Source organism: Bombus pascuorum, chromosome 1, assembly GCF_905332965.1.
Source record: "Bombus pascuorum chromosome 1, iyBomPasc1.1, whole genome shotgun sequence".
Classification (NCBI taxonomy): Eukaryota; Metazoa; Arthropoda; class Insecta; order Hymenoptera; family Apidae; genus Bombus; species Bombus pascuorum.
The window spans coordinates 1344938-1367399 of record NC_083488.1 but is presented as its reverse complement, the minus strand read 5'-3'; the positions used below and the strand labels follow the sequence as shown (position 1 = coordinate 1367399).

At 39.3% G+C, this 22462-nt stretch overlaps 2 protein-coding genes across 5 annotated transcripts in view; one reads left to right on the top strand and one right to left on the bottom strand.

Moving 5' to 3' along the window:
- The window catches only part of LOC132911266 (LIM/homeobox protein Lhx3), a 78630-nt gene that overhangs the window by 47096 nt on the left and 9072 nt on the right, over positions 1 to 22462 (top strand). Inside the window, exons 3-9 of one of the 2 annotated variants that reach the window (XM_060967812.1) lie at positions 5938 to 6112; positions 9244 to 9446; positions 9596 to 9788; positions 11549 to 11715; positions 13278 to 13493; positions 13931 to 15770; positions 16637 to 16917. In XM_060967812.1, coding sequence (XP_060823795.1) covers positions 5938 to 6112; positions 9244 to 9446; positions 9596 to 9788; positions 11549 to 11715; positions 13278 to 13493; positions 13931 to 14112 — 1136 coding nt within the window. In that variant the 3' untranslated portion in view covers positions 14113 to 15770; positions 16637 to 16917. Of the gene's footprint in view, positions 1 to 5937; positions 6113 to 9243; positions 9447 to 9595; positions 9789 to 11548; positions 11716 to 13277; positions 13494 to 13930; positions 15771 to 16636; positions 16918 to 22462 lie in introns of those variants that run through there. The other variant, XM_060967802.1, reaches the window with a different exon arrangement.
- Positions 17784 to 22462, bottom strand: part of LOC132911169 (centrosomin) — a 44513-nt gene continuing 39834 nt past the window's right edge. For all 3 annotated transcript variants that reach the window (XM_060967592.1, XM_060967584.1, XM_060967601.1), the window contains 6 exons: positions 20344 to 21585; positions 19714 to 20001; positions 19361 to 19585; positions 19066 to 19269; positions 18524 to 18755; positions 17784 to 18285 (listed from right to left, as the gene is read on the bottom strand). In XM_060967592.1, coding sequence (XP_060823575.1) covers positions 18074 to 18285; positions 18524 to 18755; positions 19066 to 19269; positions 19361 to 19585; positions 19714 to 20001; positions 20344 to 21585 — 2403 coding nt within the window. In that variant the 3' untranslated portion in view covers positions 17784 to 18073. The remainder of the gene's footprint in view (positions 18286 to 18523; positions 18756 to 19065; positions 19270 to 19360; positions 19586 to 19713; positions 20002 to 20343; positions 21586 to 22462) is intronic.

Sequence of the window (22462 nt, the reverse complement as noted above, 5' to 3'; positions counted from 1 at the left end):
GCTACCGACGAAGGGTGGGTTCGCGTGATCGAAGCCCGAGGAGGACGCCCACGGAAATCACGGGGTCGCGCAATCGCAGAGACACCCCCTTATAGCGGATCTTGGCGATGGAAACGCGCGGCCCGTGTCGCATGTATCGCCACGGAATCGTATCTCTGTCGCGGCTGATTCCAAAAGATTCCAAAAGTGACTGCGCTTTCCGACGAATTCAATGGCGGGTCTCGAGACTTTCGACGATTTCTTGGCAGAGACGATCGAGTTTCGTATCTGTTGAGGTTATTACATGTACGTGAATACAAAGGAACGTATGGATAAATTGTAAGGTAGAAAATATATATTTTAAATACCGAAGTGTAAACACAAATCGGAATATAGTCGAGCTGATCCAGATCCGCGCGCTAGCAGCGTTACCCTACGACTGAAAACCCTGAAGTCAACGTTGCCTGTGTACGGTTTATGCTTTGCCTTCGACGCGGTCTTTTGTCTGTACGCTGTCGATGGCTTCGGTGCTCGAGGAAACCAAAAGACCAGATGTAGAGTTTTCTTAGAAGGGGTGACCACTTTGACAGCATCGTCGCAAGGAGAAAAAATTATACCTTGCCGATAGCTCGTGGGCTTGGGACGACCTCCTACCTGCTGACAATTGCAAAAGTTTGCCGTGTAGACTTTGACGAGCTATGAAAACAGGATTGTAGGAAAAATCATCGACGCGTTTACGATCGATCATAATCGGATTCCGCCTATCCGGACGACCAAAGATGCAAAATTTTCCACCTGACATGGATGGGGTCCGGAGGCAACAGATGGTTCGATACTTTGCGTGCACGGCGACCGTCATGCTCATAAAATCATTTATGCGAACGCGACACCTTGCCTGGTCCGGAAACGAATAAAAATGTTCGATACGCGAACGATTTGCCAACCACATGGTACGGCTGGCTTTTTCAGCGGTAAATAACGCTTGTTAGTTACGCGCCATTGCATTTCTGGCTGGTTTTCAGCGAATCATTACCTATCGCAAAGAGTACCAATTTTATAACGACGAATGGCTTTCTCGCTCTCTTGCGGCGTGATAATTTTCCTAATAAAATCCTTCGTACAGTTTGGTGGAACGATAATACGATGGTCTTTGTCGTTCGAAGGTTAAAACACTTCCCATAAATGTAGGGTGAACATGTCGCTACTATGCTCGCTCCTCAAAAACTTTTATACGCTTTCGACGACAGACTTCCCAGCCAAACTCCAACGCGAACAGCCTCGTGCCTTTACCGAAATATTTTACACCGTCGCCGACTGATCTTGCCGGTTGGAGCCGAGATTCCATGCCATGTACGATTAGCCTGTAATTATTATCACGGTCCGAGCGTTAAAGGAGCAGGATGTTTATCGCATTCTAACAACGCTAGCCTCGAAGAAACGAAAGCCTGCCAAACGAAAATACGACGTTCTATGCTTCCTGCGCTGTCGATCGCGACATCGGTAACGTCGTTAACGAGCCCGAAAATGCCACGATAGGATTGGATAGGATAGCGACCGGAGAACATGCGAACACACGGAGCACAGGAATTTCCATACGAAAAGGCGAAGGGAGCGAGTCTAGGTACAAGGACAAACAGAAGGATATCAGCCATCTGAGGCTACCGTGAAAGACAAAGACTCTTATCGAGAGTGTACCGTTTCATGGTGGTGGACGCGTCTATACGTCTACTTATACACGTTCACGGCGGCCTGTACCCTCGTCGAGTTATTCGTTTCGGTGTAGATAGGCGCGCGCGGGCACGAGCCAGCCAGCCAGCAACGAGAAAAAGAGTACATATAGGTACACGACTGATCTCGACTAAGATTATAAAATGGCGACCCTCACCCCCCGGCTCGGCTGTTCTTAATTTCGCTCCAATCCTTTTGTCCCCTCCTACTCAGCCTGCTTTCTCCGCCGTTCCCTTCTCATCTCCTCCGCGCCCGTCTTCTTCCTCTTTTTTTCTCTGCTTCTTTTCGCTCGCTCCCTCGCCTACTCCACCCACTTCCTCCTTTGCCTTTCGCAAACGGCACAACTCCCGAGACGATGCCAAAGCGAGTCGCCGAACAGAGGCCAACGAATTCTTTTACGCGACGATTCCAACGAATAGAAACCGTGGCCATCGTTGCGTTGTAACCGTGCAAATGGATTCGCGGATGCGACCTCGCATCATCGTCGCGTATAATGCCACCGCATATTTAAACGGAGGGCTGGCTCTGTGTCCTTCCCTCTACCGATTCGCTCGCGTCTCGGCCGTCTTTGATCAACTTCAGCGTTGCACGTTCGCGAATACCAATACTCTACGAGGAAAACTTAAACGGACTGACTGCAGACACCAGGTGGAGGTACAACATGGCCCTCCCCCAAAAAGACACTAAAGACAAACACAGAAGAAACACAAAAAAATATTGGTGGATTCCAAACCCATAAGAAAATATAAGTGAAAAGTACCAATTCGACAAAAAAACCATTCCTACCACCGTGTAACCTAGATGTAAGTACTGTAAATATGTAAATACTGTAATCATTGTAAATAATATAATTTAACACCCCCTCCCCTTCCCACTCATCCCTCCCCAAAATCCCACAACGCATAAAAGTAATACACCGAGGAGTCCTGTTTTGCGGCCAAGTTTCAGGACAAAATACAACACACACAAGAATACACAAAAATCACGCACCAATGCGACTTAAACCCAAAAAAATAAACGCAAAAACCGAAAACCCACGACACATATTAGACCATGGCTACGTCGTACCGACGCGTATCGGTACTTTTGCCTAATCCACCCTACAACCGAAATTCATTGTTTATTGTGAATAACATACACATGTAATACTCATCTTCTTGGACAATAAACGTTATAAAAAAAAAAAAAAAAAACGTTCGCGAATACCGACCTTCCTCGTGTATCTAACCGCGCCGCATCGCAAGATCCGCCTACGAGCCAGCTTCAACCAACGAACAAGGAACAAACGTGCTCTTTGTCGTAGTAATCACGCCGTAGTAGTGTCGTTCAACAGTCGCATAAACTTCTGCCCATTCTCGAGTCCCTGACGATTCTTACCGATTCGGTCCATCTTCCTTTCGCGACGCTCCACGCTCCGAGCCACGCTGCGCGCATAATTCGCTCGAGAGTAAACCTCTCGGTCGCTCTTCAGCGAGTGTCATCGCTCGATACGAAGAGACCCTCGTCCGTATTGCTCGTCCGAAGCGATCTTGGAGAAGCGTCAAGTTTACACATGGCCAGGCAAAGATAGATGCCGCGCAGGTTTCCAGAAGCTTCACTGTCGTCCTCGCGGCGCATCATCGCGGTGTCAACGGCGCATCATCGGCACCCAAGCGAGTAGCAAGAAGTCGGAAGAGCGTCGCGTCGCTCCCTCGCAAGACGCTTCGCGGTACGATGATCGCCATATTGGAGGCGGTCGATCTTCTCGCCAATCGGCGACACAGCGTCAGAAGCGTGGGTGCGAGCCACACCCAATAGCTTTCTACCATGCCCTACCACAAAACCACCACACCCACGAGTGTCACGTGCGCACGAGCAGCTGCAACATCGTTCGAACAGTCGTTCGCGTACTCTTACACCGATCGCGTCGATCGCTCCTCCGCTCTTCTCTGTATCGCGATCTTCCTTCATCGACGTTCCTCCTATCGACCTTGCAAACGAATTTCCATTGTTCTCGTTATCTTCGACGATGAACCACGATGGTTCGATGGACTGATAGGCAGTGCGGATAATCTATCGCAGTTACCTTGTTCTCGTTCCACCAACAACGTCGGATATCTGCGCCGATCCGAAGGGATGGCATGGCATAGAAATGGTGCGGCCGAACCGACGTCGAACGGTTCCATAAATTCGGACGCTCGGACGAGAACGTCTATCGCCAAGAACTAGGTACACAGCTTGCAACTGATTGTTCTTCCGCGAAAGTGAAAGTGAATTGATCGGTTGACGATCGACATCGAGTTGGAATTGATCGCATCGTGTTGTTTAGAAACGAACGGTTGGCGCGGTGTTGGGTAGAACTTACGACTTTGATGTCGCTCGCTACCTGCCCATCGCTGAGACTCTCCCTTCGATCGGGAAGAACGAATACGAGTTGGTACCCGAAGGAAGTTAGGAGAAACGGAAGATAAAAATGCGAAGAGAAGGAACAAACGAATAAGTAAAAGCACACGACGCGAAGAACACGAAGTTAAGCAAAGGATGATCGCGAGACAGGTGTCCTATTTAGGTGCTGCTAACGTAAATGCGAATGAAGCAAATAAACGCCCGGGTAAAACCAGGTAACGTAAGAAAGAGAAGAATATAGATGGTAAAAGCTCGCGAACGATCGCAGGACAAGCGTCGAGTAAAACTCGTCGCGAAGCATCCTTGTGGAGAACGAAACTTGAAACCTAATTTCGTGCCTACCTGGTCGACGTCGAACGAGTGGAGCAGAATATTAAATCCAATGAAAATACAATTTCACAGCCAAAGGAACAAATCCTAATGAAACGGTATTTATCGTATCGTGGAGTAATTTATATCGATATCTAAAACACCAGGGCTCGCTACATATAGTAATCGACGATTGTCAAAATTCTATGAAAAAGAGAAAATAATCGTCGAAAGGGTTAAAACGACGAGGGAATAAGCCGCGTAAATTCGATCGAAAAACGCAATTATGACTATGATAAGTCTGGAAATGCTGGGCCGTGAGGCTTCACCTCTGGAAGGGATGTATCGGCGCGCTCGTCAAGATGTCTTGACACCGCCACGCGATAGCCCGGAGTCACAAAACGTCCGGCGGAACGGCAGTAGCACCGGAAACGTCGCAAACGTCGCCAGCTTCGACGGCGCTCCTCACCACGAGATGCATCCTCTGGATCAACCGGCCGTGGAGCTCGACTTGCCGGCCAATCTTCCTGAGATCCTCTATTGTAAGTGAGGAACGTCGGTTTTTCATCGATCGAGCTCCCTTTCGATGACTCGCGTCAGATAAAAGTGTATTTATTTACAACGTTACGATATCGTAACGGTTAAGTGTCGAGGTCGATGTGACTATCAAGTGTATGGAGAAGCGAGGAGACGTTGCCGAAGAGTTTGGATATTCGGCGTACTTGCGATGGTTTCATACGTGAATTAAAACAGAGAAATTTGAAATCGTGTAATTTCTGATCGTTGATAAGATTCTTGCAGAAGAGACAAATTAGCATGTAGTTGAATTTAAAAAGATTCGCCCAATGTAATCGATCGTTGTGTTACACGAACGAAGATCGGATGATAGAAATTCCGAACATAATTTTAATTCAAAAGTTGTAAGGATCTCATTCGCGTAGTACAGAGCTGATTTTAAGATTACGATATAGTTATTATGTATAAATCACAAAGTCCTGCATTATATGACTACAGTAGCTCGGTCTTAAAGTCATCGTAACAATGATTGTCAGGGTATCATCTTCGCGTTGGGAGAGACCATTGCCCATACAGAAAAACCATATAGACATTGTACGTGTAATTCGTATTATAGTTAACTTAAATCGTAAATATAGTTAAGTTAGCGATGACTTAACTTGAAGTTAAAGTGTATAGTCAGTGGTACGTTCTCATTTACGAAAACTTATATTATATCGTAAGGTGCTGTCGCAATTATGACATTTCAATAACCTGTTTCTTCTTTCTCTCAATATCGCTCTCGTTATGTAGTTTCACTAGATCTGAAACTTTAGACTCTGATCGTCTTTCGACTTGAATTTATTACGATTCCAATTGTGAAGCTAATAAACAATCGCAATTTATTTAAAGATCTTATTGTTAAGATTATGTCGTAGAACGTATAGTTAAAGTTATAGCAAGTTCCAACTACTCGCGTTTCTGACGGATACTTTTAACGACACCTTTAAGTACTAAACGATCTTCCATCGAATGTTACAGCTTCGATACCAAAATGCGGAGGCTGTCAGGAAGCGATTTTGGACAAATACGTTCTGAGAGTTCTGGAAAGGTGTTGGCATGCAAGGTGCCTCACGTGCCGGGATTGTGGTGCAAGATTGACTGATAAATGTTTCGCAAGAAACGGCCATGTCTTTTGCAAGGACGACTTCTTCAAGTAAGTACCAACAATTATTTTTATCACGCTCTACCTGTCGCTCGCATTTTTCTACCAACGGAATTTCAATTTTCAAAAGATCGTCAATTTCGACATTTTTTCAGGCTTCTCGTATTTCTATCAGAGCACGCGATCGAAAATTATTTTATACATTTGCGATAAAACTCGGGATATAATTCATAATCGGTATCTCATTCGTTGATAAAAATACACACAGATACTGGTACTTTGATTAATTTTACGTCCAGTCTCGTATATACATACGTATACACGATATAAGAAAATGTTAAGAATGTACGTGCGTGTGTTTGAAAATAAAGTTTTAATTTTAATACTTATATATAATATATTTCGATCTACATACATTCCGTCTGTTCTCGTTGTGACAAACGTTCGATTAATAAAATGTAAGCTACGTATATTTGTCGAACTAACAAGCGGTCATACGTTACCAGCTAGCCGCTACCAGCCTGTTTATATAATATATTAACAATGTTGTTAATCTACCAACCTATTTACACGTTTACGACGATCCAAAGTATAAATCGTAAAACTAAACTAGAATGATAAAAATAATTTTTAATATTTTTTGTTCCACGTATTTCTTACCTAAAATGCAGCAAAATAAAATAGCAAGATACATGTATACACCTGTATACATATATAGACGCTAAAAGAATTTTTCGCTATTCTATTCAAAGAAGACATACTAACAAGCGGTCATACGTTACCAGCTAGCCGCTACCAGCCTGTTTATATAATATATTAACAATGCTGTTAATCTACCAACCTATTTACACGTTTACGACGATCCAAAGTATAAATCGTAAAACTAAACTATAATGATAAAAATAATTTTTAATATTTTTACATACTGTATACCCGTGTACGTATCGTACGTTACACGCACGACAAGACCGTCGTTTATTTAACATATTTTACTATTGCGCGTTACAAGCGTGTGAACCATCGGGTGATCTACGTACGGTAAATTATTACGTAATTGTATCGACGTACTGTAGTGCAATGTTTTTTTAAGATATTATCTAAACAGATAGCGAAAACGTATAAAACGCTTATCAACTGTTACTTATCGCTTGTAAAAATTGCACCTACGGAACCGAAAGCCCGCATTATTCTCGGTAGATAATAAAAAAATGGACGTGTCTGATAGAAAAATGAGAAACAAGTTGGATCAAACGCGCATATATATCCGGCAACTGATATCGATTGTGTGAGAAAAGAGTGCCTTTTCTCATCTACCCACGCCTTCGCAAGGACGAGACGCCATCTTTCTTCTCCTGCGAGCCAAATCGAAGGAACTCACCCTCTTTCCCCTTCGTCCTACCTTTCTCGGTGGTATTCCACTTTTCCTAAGGTTCAGGAATTTTCAGGGAAACTGGCGAACTCGCTCGTGCGTTCAGAGGCATTACGAGCAACGTTCGAGTTTGACGAAGCACTTGTTCCTTGCATGTAACGTCGACTGCAAGCTTCGCGATTAATCTCGAACGTGTACATTATTTTCTCCCAACGAATAGTTGCGTTTATGTTAAAGAAGCGCAAAGAAAAGTGAACGCGAAGAAAATTACAAAACTCGTATTAAGAGGAAACCTCTGGAAATATTGTTAAATATCGTTAATTTAATTCTGAAACAATTTCTATTTAACTTTGCTCCGTTCTTTCAGTTACCTTTAATTACCATTCGCGAATAATTACCAACGCGTGTGATATCTCGTTCCGATTTTATGCCAAAGGGATCATTAAGATGCTGCTCTTCCGACGAAATAAACTTTTCTTCGCTGAGATAAAATTGAGTAAAATTGAAAGGACGAAATTTTAAGAACGTGGCAACTTTGTGGCAGACTTCGACAATCTCCTATGATACTTTTATGTAGATAATTTCTTGATCAAATTGACTTTGTCAAAATTGTCAAATCGTTCTAACAATAAGACAAAGGTAAATACTCCATGGATTGCTTTGTCTCCGTTTCGCGGATATAAAAATGTATTTATTAATATATAAACCGTAGCATGAGTAAATAATCCATCGTATTCAAACTACTCTAATTTTCGTTATTTACCTGATATCGCGCGTAATTGTACTTAACATGGACAAATTCTACCGATAATTCTTTTATTCGAAATAACCTCGTGTCTCTATAAAGGCAGAAAAGCGTTTCATTAACAGCAAGATTGTTCTATCTTAAATATTAATACAGCAGCTGATACAGTAGTTTCGTTAATCAACTGCTTACGTGCATCGAGCTACTCGTTTAAATTGCCCAACTTAATGGCATGCAATGATAAAGGGAAAGGTCTAAACGGGATAGGTCAGGCGATCATAGGGCCCCAGTGACATTTTATAATATCGGCATTTCCGACCTGTTTTCCGGACCTGTTGCTTATATATTTCAAAATCAGCCTCTTCGATGTGCTATCGAAGTTTACCAATTTCGTCACAAAACACATCTTTTTCTAATTATACAGTGCGGCAAAGCAACGAAAATCGATCATACTGGTACTCGCGCGAACAATTTGTTCCTTATTCCCTTCGAACCGACCAATATAGAATTCTACAGAGCGCTTACGATGTTCAGGGATTATTCAACTTTGAAAATTTGTGCGTTTCAATTGCGTTTGATTCTGTTCTAATGTCCTTTCGAATATCCACTTCCCGCGTATTAAAAACGCTGACTTTTCCTTCTCAATTTTCATTTTGGAAACGAAACGCGACATACGTTCACGCGCAGCGAAGCCATAAGAGTACGGATAATGGTCAAGCGCAAAAGTACCTTTTCGACTTTCCTAGGAAGAACGTTGTTATTACGCCAAGGGGTGATATTTGTGCGGCTGCGTTGTTTGCGTCGCGTCATTGTCGTCGTTCTAAGCAATCCGTATATTTATCGTTCATTCGTGGTAAGAAAGAAAACTGAGAATCAAATTCCGATTAATAGAACGTCAAAAAATCGTTCCTGACCGCGCTCTACATTCGTATTTTTATGAAATATCTTTAAACGGTTATACTTGATATTCCCTGTTTTTCAAGGCGGTGCAACCTTGATCGAACGAGATGTTGCTGCAATTAATACGCGAACGTAATGTGAAAATGTTGTATGTTGTTGGTATGGCAGGCGTTTTGGGACGAAATGCGCGGGCTGCGGCCAAGGATTGGCACCGTCGCAAGTCGTGCGTAGGGCGCAAGAATTGATCTACCATCTAACTTGTTTCTCGTGCGCCCTTTGCTCTCGACAGTTGGACACTGGGGACGAGTTCTACCTCATGGAAGATAGAAAGCTCGTTTGTAAACCCGACTACGAGCAGGCGAAGGCAAAAGGTAACGTATATGTACGTTGTACTTGCTTCCATATATTTTTATTATTTTACAATCCAGTCTTTTCTTCTACGATCCTCAGATTGCGCTAACAGAGTTACTTTCAGACGTTTAAACCACTTGTATCTATTATTGATTCTTTTATATCATAGAATTGGCAGACGGAGGAAGCATAGACGGTGACCAACCAAACAAAAGGCCAAGGACCACGATCACAGCGAAGCAGTTGGAAACTTTAAAATTAGCGTACAATACCAGTCCTAAGCCAGCGAGACACGTGCGAGAGCAACTTTCTCAGGATACAGGACTCGACATGCGCGTGGTTCAAGTTTGGTTCCAAAACAGGTACGTATGTTCATCGATGTATTTAATAAAATTCAAGTTCAATTCGCGAACGATCAAGTATTCGTTCGAGAATTGACAATTTCAATATTCCGTGCAGCAGAATATTTCTCACGAGTATAAAGAAACACAGGGTATCGTAGTAATTACGAAGCGGAAAGGGAGTGATTCTATACGAAAAAGTAGAATAAAATTTGTTCGTAGATATAACGTATCGTTTTGGAGAAGATCGATTTTGAATATTCTCCTTCGGTGGTTAAAAGTTCGAAGAATTAAAGATATAAAATACATTTAAAAGGCTGCATAATAGATTTATCTGTGCATTAGTAAGGTAAATCTTAAAAACTACTCGTCTTATTATAGTCGACGGCTTATTTTGCACAAAGCCTGATAAGAAATCAACTATACTTGTGATATTAATGCTATTTACGAAGGACAGACATAATGGAACCTCCCGATCACGATATAGTTAAGTACACACGTTCCAGAAGAACGTTCAAGATGAATTTTTTTCGAAAACAAAATCCCATTTGGAAGAATTCTCTTCTTATTATTTTTCGACTTATCTTTTCACGTAGAATCGTTTTTTTTTTTTGACACATTGTATAATATAAGGTACACCCGCTACACGATCGTGGCTAATTTTTTAATCTATCAAATGTAGTTTTCTAAGGTCGTAATGTATCTTTAAAAAGATACTCAAATGAGAATAAAATTAAATGAAAATAACGAGGAGAAAGGGACACGTAAACTTTCGAGCAATGTTTTAATCTGTACGTAAATTATGAAAATGGTACTTATCCGTATAGTAACCAAGTACGTACATATCGTAGTTTGTAGCTGTAATTGGAATATCGTATTAAGTTGATTTTTATCGCACTTTGAAAAATTGCCTGCAACATAAGTGTTTGTAAGTTATTATTAAAATCGCTACTTGAGACTGAAGATTGTAAATTATTCGAATAATTGAATTATTTATCAAGTTTTGAAAAACAGCAACATTATTCATAACGTATCTATGGCAGACATGGATCGTCGGTTATCACACTAATCTAAGATTTTTCTTCCAATTCGACTTCTCGTTATCTCTATCGAGAACATCGTTGTGTACAACGTTGCACATAACTTAAGAAAAATTACTTTATCGATTCTATTCGCTCGTATACCATAATCCTATGGCTTCGTGTTGAAAACGGGGAAAACTGTGACAATCTCGGTACAAAGTATTATTATCGCAATTTATGTCATCAATGACCGCCGATAAAATACCGTAAAAATCTTAAAAATTAGCACGTGTGGAATACTTTAACTCTGTAGAGTCACTCTCTCGAGGCTCTCTTCCGTGAAATTGAAGTGGGTTTTCCTGCGTCACTTACTCGCTTAGTATATGGCAAAAAATGTTATCGCAATATCACTTATTTTTGTTTTGTATACATATTAATAGATATTTGCCTTGCGATATCGAGTAAATCTCGTACTACGGATCATCGTTCAGATTCAACGAAGGTACAAGTATTATAATTTAACAGAATTTACTTTCAACTTTATTTGTGATTCCAACCCTCCAAACTTAAATGTACTGTAATTTAAAAAGTACCTCTTATTTACGTATGATTTACACCGGATACTGTATTGTAATAGCTTACCTAAGTAGTTTCTAACAAATCCTAAGCCCAAGGTCACACGTAAAAGTTAAACGTTCGTCGCTTTTGTACTTGTTCAAGAATGGAGATTTATCTTATATTCCTCTCCTCTTTTCCCAGGAGAGCAAAAGAGAAGAGACTGAAGAAAGATGCAGGTAGAACAAGATGGTCTCAGTATTTTCGAAGTATGAAAGGAACGGGTGCGGGTGGACATTCACCTAGGCATGATAAGCTTCTCGATAAGGACGAGCTTAAGGTCGACTTAGACTCCACCTTTGGTCACCATGGTACGTACCTACGATTAGTCACGTTTAATACATCATTTTGTCCAATTTCCTTAATCTATCTTAAACTATCACTTCCACTGCTTCTGAATCGATATTATAAATTTAATAGCAGTTGTGTCATTTAAGATACAAGTAATACGATATAATAGAAAAATTACTTTTAGATATAGGCACACACATTGTAGATTAACGTATGATTAAGGTTGAAGTAGATCATAGTGTAGATCGATTATCGATTAATTTCAATTATTTAATTTCGACTACATAATTAATCTTACTTATCGTTGAATACGAACGTGAAAGTGATAGTGGATGTTGGTGATTTTTGCACGAGATAAAATCCTTGTCAGTTTCGTAGTGCAAAATTGCGCCGCGTTATTAGAAATAGGCATTGAAAAGCGACCCATAACGGGTTATTTGTACTTCCAATATCACGAAATGTACGCAGCTTCCTCTCTGCATGCACAAACGTTCCTTTCGATTCGCCAAACGAGAAAATGTTACGAGCGATGGTACGCTATCACCGAATACCCTCGTATATGTATATTTCAAGAGATTTCGTTATTAAAAGTCACAATTCTTTGTGCTAAAAATTTATAAGAACAAACGTTTCAAAGGATGAAAAATAGGTTTCTATATTAAGAAGAAAGGAACCAGTGTTTACATAAATATTTGAAATAATTATGTCGCCAATTAGTACGCTTGCGATCATTTTCGCGAATAGATTCAGTCAACAAATTTATCATTTTTTCAAGCGACGAAGAACAAGCGTAGCTAGAAAATATTATTAACTTGTCAATTATACGTAAAAAAGATATCATATAAAAAAGTTATAAGCAGATACATGCGTGTGTAAAGAGATACTTATCGCCAAAAACGCAAAACCATACGGAAGCTTTCAAAAAAATTACCTATTCTCTAGCTCTGTTGCTTTCGCTTTAATATTGGTTACATCTAAGCTTTCGTGTACTCGAGCGTTTAGCAAAGGGGAAGACGATCTCGTCAATTATTCAGGAGTTCGTGGAGGCTAACTGCTAGTTCGCCGTGTCCGAGATTTCAGGAAGATTGCGGACCATGCTGAAATTTATGCCGATCGTTAACCATACACGCCGTAAAGTCATATAAACTTCAGCTATTGTTTAAATTTTAAACGGCTTCGTTATCCAGTGCCTTTCTTGCGCCTGACAGATATAATACAAAGTTATGCGAATCATATACACTTAACGTCGCTACTATAAAAAGGAAAATGTCTTTGGTACGGTATAAAATTGTAATTTTATATTAAAAACGACCAATTTCCGATGTACAAATTTTATAAGAAAATTAGGCTAGATTTAGTTTCACGTAAATCTTCGATATAATTTTATTTCTTGCTACAAACAAATCATACGTACGTACAACAAAGGAGATAACGACGACTCTAGAAATTCTTGTACAAATTTCAAATACAAGTAGCAATTTTATGTTATTAATTATGTTATTAATTGTAATCTGTTCTAATGTTCGAAGCAAACTTTTATAGGACAATAAAATAATGAAATTTATGTTATCTTTACATTTAGATTTGAGTAACGATAGTTACGGGACAGTGGTGAACATGGGATTAGATGGTGAAGGCGCGAGTCCAGGTGGGGGTGGAAATGGGGCAGGCGGCGGCCCTCCACGTAGTTATTTGGGTGCAACAACTCCCCCTTATCTCTCAACGTCCAGATCACCGTCCTTACCACCTCAATTTCCATATCCACCGGATGCTGGCCTCTCCGTCTACACTACCCTTGGTAAGTAAACGTCTCATTTCTATATTATAAGATCGTTCCACATATCGTATCGGAATCCTCCATTTCCGGTTAGAATATGTAGTTTATCTAAAGAAAGAATAAGTACAGAATCTAAATCTATAGGACGCTATCTTTCTTCGATACAAAGAAAAAACATACAAGTAGATACGTCGCGTATATAGAAAGACAATAGGAGCGAAAATCGAGTTTCGATCGTGTAATCATTAATTTCATTTCTCCGTTTATTGGTCGACTTGGAGAAGAATATTCTCTACGATATGGCCTAACAGATTCGCGCTTACGTTTTATTAATTTCAGTGTGTATTAATGTTAAACACACCTTCGTTTAAATTTCACCACCACCGTACATTTCCAAGCCACGGTGTTATAAAAAAGGCGAAAATGTTAATGGAAAAATTGGACGATGCATGTTGCAGGAGGCACAGGTGGCATGGTACCAGGACCGGCATCGGATTTGAGCAACGAATCGAGCGGAGGTGGTGGTGGCGGCGGAGGCGGCGGTGGAGGTGGTTACCCGGACTTTCCACCCTCGCCCGATTCATGGCTCGGCGAACCACCACCTCCACACGCTCACCACCATTCCCACTACGCCACATAACCCGGCAAACTGACGCGTTGCCAAGCACCGTTCGGAAGAACGGATCGGCGCAAGGCGTTTACCTGACGATCTTTATCCATAAGGCAAGACTCAATTAAAAGACTAAGCCTTCGATCGAATCATCAACCTGTCCACTTTCGTCGATCGTCGACGATCTTACGTTCACGAGTCTCGATATCGAGAGGATCTCGGTGTTCTCGGTGTATCGCCAAGAGATCCATCTAATAAGAGCGGAACTCGATCAGAATATGTGTGACGATCGAGCACCGTCTCGAGCCACAGGAGTCATTCCACACCGTACACTTCACCGTCCCGGCGGGGTTCCCATCATCGGAATGATGCCATATGTCGCTGTCGTATAAAGTTACATTTAGAGCGCGTATACGATACGCATTCGATAGGTACGATTAATCTAAATATATTTATGTACAAGTTCCTCGTTTCCCGGTACTATGGAGTTTAATCGTCGAATAAAGAAAAACTAGAGGGTAGTTTAGGCGTGTCGCGAGACCGGTTGTTCGCAACGAATCGATATCGTTCGAAAGAACGATACTTCGTAACGAACTTTTTCTTCCAACGTACATGTACGTTGGTATTTAACGAAATCATCAAAATATTTGCTAGAATGGATATCGCGTAAAGAACTGACATTCGTTCTAGGGAATAGATACACATTCCCGTTGAACGAACTGCGATTCATAGAGATCGTACTTGACGAAAGATATCGTTTCGTTCGTGAGCATCGCGGGACACGTTTCTATGGTATACCGCGCTTACGTGACGCTAGAAGTTTCAAGTGTCGTTTATTGTACATAGTTCAGATTAGATTTTATTGTACTACGGTAAGGGAAGGGGAGAAAAAATCGGAGGTAGAATGAAAGCAGGAAAGATGGGAAGGATAGGCGTACAGCGATCTCTAAGGAAGCGACGCCGTCCGCAAATGAAATTCGAAATAAAAGTTAACCCTGAAGCACTAACGAATTTTTTCCATCGGCGCTCGATAAACGCAAGATAATTACACGAGACTGGTCCGTTATTTTTCGTTAGCGAAGTTGTGACATAGCGTGGAATCGTGAATGTTCGATCGAGGAAGCGTGGATTGTAAAATCAGTTTCGATTGGTCAAACGATTTACATTTTTTTCATAATGAATATATATATATATATATATATATATCGAATGTCGCGCTCTTGTAATGCAAAGTACATACATAAAATGTAAGTACATACGAATTTAGTGCTACAGAGTTGGCTAGCTTCGCGACCAATCAGAATCGTTCTACTTACCGCGAACCGCTCAGTCCACTTTAAGAAACGGACGAGCAAAGACGAGGTGGAAATATTGTCCACGTTAGATCGAACGTCGTCGCATGATTTCCGAACGCCTTACTCAAATTGATTCAAGAAGTGTGATTTTCGAACGAACGACAGCCAGGTGTGGATTATTAATTGTGTTGTAATTTATTGCAAAAAGGTTTACTTGCGACTGGTGAATCGTGGAGAGCTATGATAAGTCGAGAGAGGCTTGCCCTTATGGAAAGAACGATCGATGTATCCATAAACAAAACCAATCGTGTAGTTTACATCGTGAGGCATAACGAAGATGTTTCTTAGCGTGACAACGCAACGAATATCAACATCCATGATTGTCGCTCGAAAGTAAGTCCCTTTTTCGCGACTTATTAGATGATCGCCATTCGATTCCACCAACGTAAACGAAATCGACAAACAAACACGACGCCATTTGATCGAATACCGAATCAAAGTTTACTTTGCATGTTTGTTTATCGTTGGTGAAACCGAGCGTCAGTAGATTACACCTTTGACGTGCTCTGCGTCACTTTTTATCGATTTACAGCATCGGAAAGGCACTGTCGCGAGATATTTCGATCAATCGATTCCATTTGAACGAACGTTCGTTTACGCGGTTAACGCTTCACAGATCAAGCTGTAAATTTACTTAAAAATTTTGTGGATGTGGAAAATGAATTACATTAATACCTTTTTTAAATATTAGACTAAAGCGTACAAATGCACAATTTGCCAGGTTCTGTCTGTAAAGCGGTAACAATGTTAAATAATCAAAGTCGTAACGATGTCAATTGTACTCTTGTCTCAACGCATATATGTATATGCGCGATTATGTATAAATTGTATACATATGTATGTACACGCGAGATACATATTCGTGACAGCATGCCTAGATTTATATATAGATGATCGATAATCAAAAGCAACGGATTCAATTGATCGACGTAAGTCTCCGATTGATGGCTAACTTCATTCGTATATGTAGTAATATGAGGCATATATACATACATATATATATATATATACACCGTATTAATTACGTAACGTTAAACAATTTTTTATGTATATTTGTTGAAGATTTACGACGACGTGATTTGTACATTTATTTTTCAAATATTCCTATATGCCTCATATTATTCGAGCGATATAGTACTTGAAACATAGCGCACATCGTCCGAGAAGGAGCGATAAAAAAAAAAAATATATCATTGTAGAATTGTATATACGTCGCCCCGATTATTTTACCCGCGAAAATTCGATGAACCGAAATTGAAAGGAGAGCTGAAACAGAAACATGGTATATTTCGTCGGGTAAAAGAACTGAATGTTGTACAGTTATGAAAATCGAACACACACTCCTCACCGGGTTTCATAAAGATGAATAAAAAAGATTCGCATGACTAGCGCAATTCATAACTTCATCGACACGAGTTACTACGGATCTTTATATTATTATCTAGTCATCGAGTGATAATAAAAATTCTATCGTAATCTATATCACGTTGTACTGTGTACTTTCAAACTCTTCATTTTTATCCGTACACGAGCTTAAGCAAAATTTATTCTTTGTACATTAATTTTACAGACATTCTATCTAGGTTAGCTTCTATCAAGTTCATTCGTTGTTTTATTCTATTTTGTCATATATATCTCGTTATCATTTTTTAGAATATTTTCCAACGAATGTAAAAAACATAATTTTTAGTAAATTAATCGTCTAGCTTTGACAATTGAGAATTACGGATAAGATTTAAAGATATTTTTTATGTAAAATATGCCCCTATTTATAAAATATTTCTGTCGTCCAGAACAGCGAGAAAAAAGTTATTCTAATTTTAAGTAAGTAAAATTTATTGTCCGCTTAGTTTTCTTTTATTCGTATCACATGTACATCCGACAGTAAATGGAAAATGGTCTTTTAAAATTTTTATTTGGGTGCAAGAATACAACACAGGATACGAAGGGAAATATAAATGAAAGTATAAATTGGAACTGGAAGTAAGAAGTAATCTTTTTTCTAACTTCAACGTCATTTTTTCCTTTCAAATATCAATGGCACTTTATTTGCGAAGATTATGTACAGACGCTGTGTAATGACTTTCTCGGTGTTCATATGTACACGCGCGCGAATTTCGGGACGTCGAGAACTCGAAGATACGTTAAAATGGACAGCTTTCGTTTCGATGATAAGGTTGTAGTAACCTTCGAAGAGAAGAAACAATCTACAAAAGAATTCGAATACACATACACGATTATATACAAAACTTACATATACAGCTTCGTTTTTTCCACGAAGATTTCTTTCTTTCTTTTTTCCTTATCGTCATCTTTTCTTTATATTAATTCTTACATCTTCCTCTGTTTCGTTCAATGTTTCACGAATATACGAAAATACTTTTTCTTACAAAATACAATAACCGTCGCCGTCGTCTTTTCTTCATTTGTACAAATACAATTCGTACGTTGACGATTGTTGGAAATTTTTATACGAATCGAAAAACGTATGAAATACAGAAATATAGTAAAAACGCGATTAAAAAAGTCGAGGATAATTTCAGTTCTTTAAAAACCCACAACGAACGGCGACTTTTCATTTGCTTTTCTATTTTCTGGCGAACGAATGATATTTTTCTGTTGTTTCTTTGATCGTTTCAATTGTCCAGCGGTTCTTCGTACGTCCTTGTTTTCTTCAATATGCTCTTGGTAATTTGTAATTGTTTCGTTATCGCTTTCTCGACGTTTTTCTTGTTTTTATTCGACGCCGAAAGATGTTGAAAAGTATCTTCCAATGCCCTTCTTGTTTTCATTAATCTTCTTTTCAGCGTTTCATTTTCTTGTTTCAAAGCTTCTACTTCATCGAGGCCTAATAAACGATAAATTTTAGTCGTTGAAATATATAACGAAGGATTAGGAATGTATGATCGTAATAACATTAATTTTAATGTAAATAAAATTTTATAACAACCGTTATAATTTTTAAAAATTAATATAAATCTATAGTTATTACGATACAACTTTTCAATCAAGTTGTAACGATGAAACAGAAGTTGAATCTTACAAAGTTATGAAACGAAACATGTACTTTTTTTAGGTTAAGTTACCTTCTATCGGTAAAGGGCTTTCGCTATCGACTTCTCGAACTGGCCTATTACCATTGTTATTATCTTCATCGCTCAATAGGTTAGTCATGGATTCGGTGATCTTTAAAGTATCTTGTAATGGCCTCATAGTTGTAACAGCCGCATCACTTTCGATTCCTAGGTCCGGTGAACAGCTTGTTTTACTGCGCCCACCAAGCGCTGAGTAGCTTATAGGTAGCCAGTACTGCGAATTCTAAAATAATATAACTTAGCATAATCTTCGACTAATACCAGAAAATAATTAAAATATCAATCGTTATAAAATTTATACCACGCTTTTAAATCGACTGCACATTTAATTCATACAATGGAAGAAACTTTTGAAGCATCGATTATTGAACAGCATAATTCAGGTATACATATTTTCAGCTGTAGTCGATTAAAAACACGGAATTCTTACAAGTCCATTCAAGCTTTCAATAAATTCTCTCTTCTTGAATGAACCGTTCAAAGAAAACCAAATAAGAAAATAAAGATATGCTTAATAAAAATACTCGACTAACGTTATATGCTTGATATTCTTGCATGATATCTTCGCAAGTTTGTTTCAGCATAGTCTCCGTAGGTATCGAAGAAACGCCACTAGAACTTGGCGCTGAATCGCTCGCTTCACAAACTGCTACGTGTCTTCGCAACTCTTTATTAGTCACTTCCAATTCTTGTAATCTTGCCCTTTGAGATTCGTTGATTTGATTCAGATCTGATATCTGTAAATGTACACAGGTATTACAAAATGGTATTACGAGCGAAGATGGATTGATTCTAATTAAGTCGAGCCATGAACATCGATTATCTTACTTCTTTGTTAAATTTATCATGCATGGTACGAACAGTCATGTCGCATCTGTTCTCCGTTTTCCTCACTTCTTGCTCTAAACGTAACTTATCGTTCGTTAGCTTTGTATTCTCCACGAGAATCTGACTATGCGAAAGAGTCAAATGGTCCAGTTCTTTCGTCAACGTTGATATGTTCGTCTTTGCAGATTCGTGTTCATCTTCCAATTTTTTGATTCGTGTCCTCAACTGTAATTATTCAGAAAATATAATTACCGCTGAACTATAAAAACAGCTACGTTTTCAGTTAATCTTAAATACCATTGAAAAAATGTGATAGCTAAATTGTAAAGATTAAGAAAAGAAAGATTTATTACTGTGTCATTTTCCCTGTTGAGCGATATTAGCATTTCAGCAGCTTTTCTTTCAGCGTTGTCTTTGTAATGTATTAGTTCAGCCTTTTGTTTATTCATTTCCGTTGCCATGCCCTCCAGGTCAGCCAGCTTCTTTTCCAATTGCGCTCTACGTGCACAATTTTGTTTGCTTTCTTTCCTCAGTGTGTGGACTTCGTGTACTCTTCTGTCCAAAGCTGACTGCAGTTTCTCGCAGTACTTTTGCGACTTTTCCAATTTGATTATCAATGGTGATATTTTTTCGTCGAATATCTGGAAATTAAAAAAGTACATTTAAAAACAAAATCATCTACTTTACTATCGAATTAAAGACTTTGGAAATATATTTTTACAAAATTCCTGATAAGCAGGCATAATAAAATAGAAAAGGGAAAGAATATACGACCTCAACTTATCCTCAACTTTTAACCCTGCTACTTCCATGGAATTTTTAACAAAGAGCAAGAATCAAAGAGATGTTTGATATTTTAAGAAATGCGTGAATCAACATGACGTTTAATTAAATTTATTAACAAACGAGAGAACAATCGTATCGAAATGTAAAGAACGCAAAGAAAGCGACAGGGTTGATAAAACTGCGTAGATCATACTTACACAATCGAAAGAAATTTTGGCAGTGAACTCGTTCCTAAGAGCACTGAGCTCCGTGTACAGCAAAGCGTTCGTTTCTTTAAGCTCTTGTATCTGATAATTAGCTTCGGAATCGTTCAAGTCATTCTGATACGACTTATAATAAGGCACATATTCCAACGAGTCTTCGGAATCGGTGAACGTTTTGGTATACTTGGAAAATCTGGACCGATTCAAAGACTTCTGTTGCGTCTCTTGTAATCCGATTCTAGCCATAGAAACGGTCCTATCGGGTTCGGAAAACGCCTCGGAATCCGACTGCGTGGACGCTTGATTCTTCGTAGCGCCGAGTAAATTGTCAGATCGACTTTTCTTCACCGAATTGTCCAGCGATTTTACATTAACTTCATCGGTGTTAACGGCTAAATCATTCGTTGACATTCCCTCGAGCGCATTGACGAAATCGTCGGACAGTATCTTCGAGTTCATGAAAACGTCGAATACGGTCTTCTTATGGTCGTTACCGATGGTATCCGCGTAATTAGCGTTTTTCAACATTTCCTTCATGAACTTTACCAAGTCTTTCAAGTGTGTACGCATGAGTTCGCAATATTTCTTGGCTCTCTCCGTTTGATTATCACCGTATCCATCGATCTCCGTGGCGATGTCCGGTTTCGAAACTAGCTTCAACCACTTTAGGTAATCGACTTCCTTCTCCAACTCATTTTTCTGTGCTACCAGCTTCTGTACATAGTCTGTCATAGTTTTTACGTCTATGGTCTCGTTCCCGTCGACGTAGTTCAGTTGGATCACCTCATTGGTAAACGTTACCTTGATACCAATGTCGTTTAGCTCTTTGATCAGAGTCGATAGCTGCGTGCTAGCGCTTTCTTGCGTCATGTCTAACTTGTTTCGGCTCCTTTCGAGACAGTGAGTGGCGGTCATATGGTTGTGGAGCTTGGCGATCTCCTTGTTCTTGCTCCACAGCTCCGTGTTCACCAGCTTCTGTAGGTTCTGTGTCTTCACTTGCAGCTCCTTCGACAACTGCTCGATCTTATGATTCTTCTCCACGATCTCTGCATCGCGAACTTGCAGATCGTGAATAAGGTCCTCCCGTTTGCTCGAATCCTCCATATCGTTTTTTATCATTTTCTTCAGTTTGTCGAGTTCATCCATCTTGTTCTGCAGCTCTTCCTTTATCGTCTGCTTCTCGATCTCCAGAACTTCTATCTTCCGTTCCCTATCCTGAAGTCGCCCTTTCAATTCCTGAAAATAATATTAATCTGTTATTAGTTTGAAGATTTTTACGGAGATCAGAACTCGGGTTAATCGTGCAAACTGAACAATTTGCAAAAAATTCTTGTTTATTCGGTGTTGACAAATTTTAATAATTAACTCCGTTGTTTTATTATTAACTATATTAGGCGAGTATTATCTGTATCGATAATTAAGCTTAGACGCGAAGAAAAGAACAATATTAGTAGAATAAGGTGTTATACATACGCGTGATGATAAATAAAGGAAAATCTGTGTATTATTAATATTATTCTAATATTCGATCGTTTAAAGAAATCTAAAACTAGAGTTTCAACTATTTATGCTGTTATTTCGCATCCTAAACCATTTAACTTTGCTTGAACTTGAATAAAACTCTACACAATGGCTTAATTTGTTACAAATATTAGCAAATATTTATACAAAGTTACGCAAAGCGATAAAAATATAATTTTAAATGAAAGGAAACGAAGAAAGCTTCGCGTTTTAAGAAATTAGATTGGAATTAAAATAATTTGGAGAAAATCCAGTCGACAAGCTCCTTTCTATCGTATCTAATATTAGCAATTTCATAATCTGCTTCTTAAATAGAAAAAGTAGAGAAAAATATATCCCTTCATAAAGGAACGAGTCAGAAAAGTACAAAGCTTCCAGACATTGCAATTTTTGCAAGAATTCACGAATCGAAATATCGTCTCGCGTAATTCCTACTTTTTACTATACAAACAATTTTTACACAATACCGAACACGTTCTTTTAACGCATACATAAATAAAATATTACTATCGTACGTAAGCATAGGACAAACGCATCTGATCTTCGAACAAATTAATCAATAATTTCTTCCCTCTTGAAATTCTTCAATCGA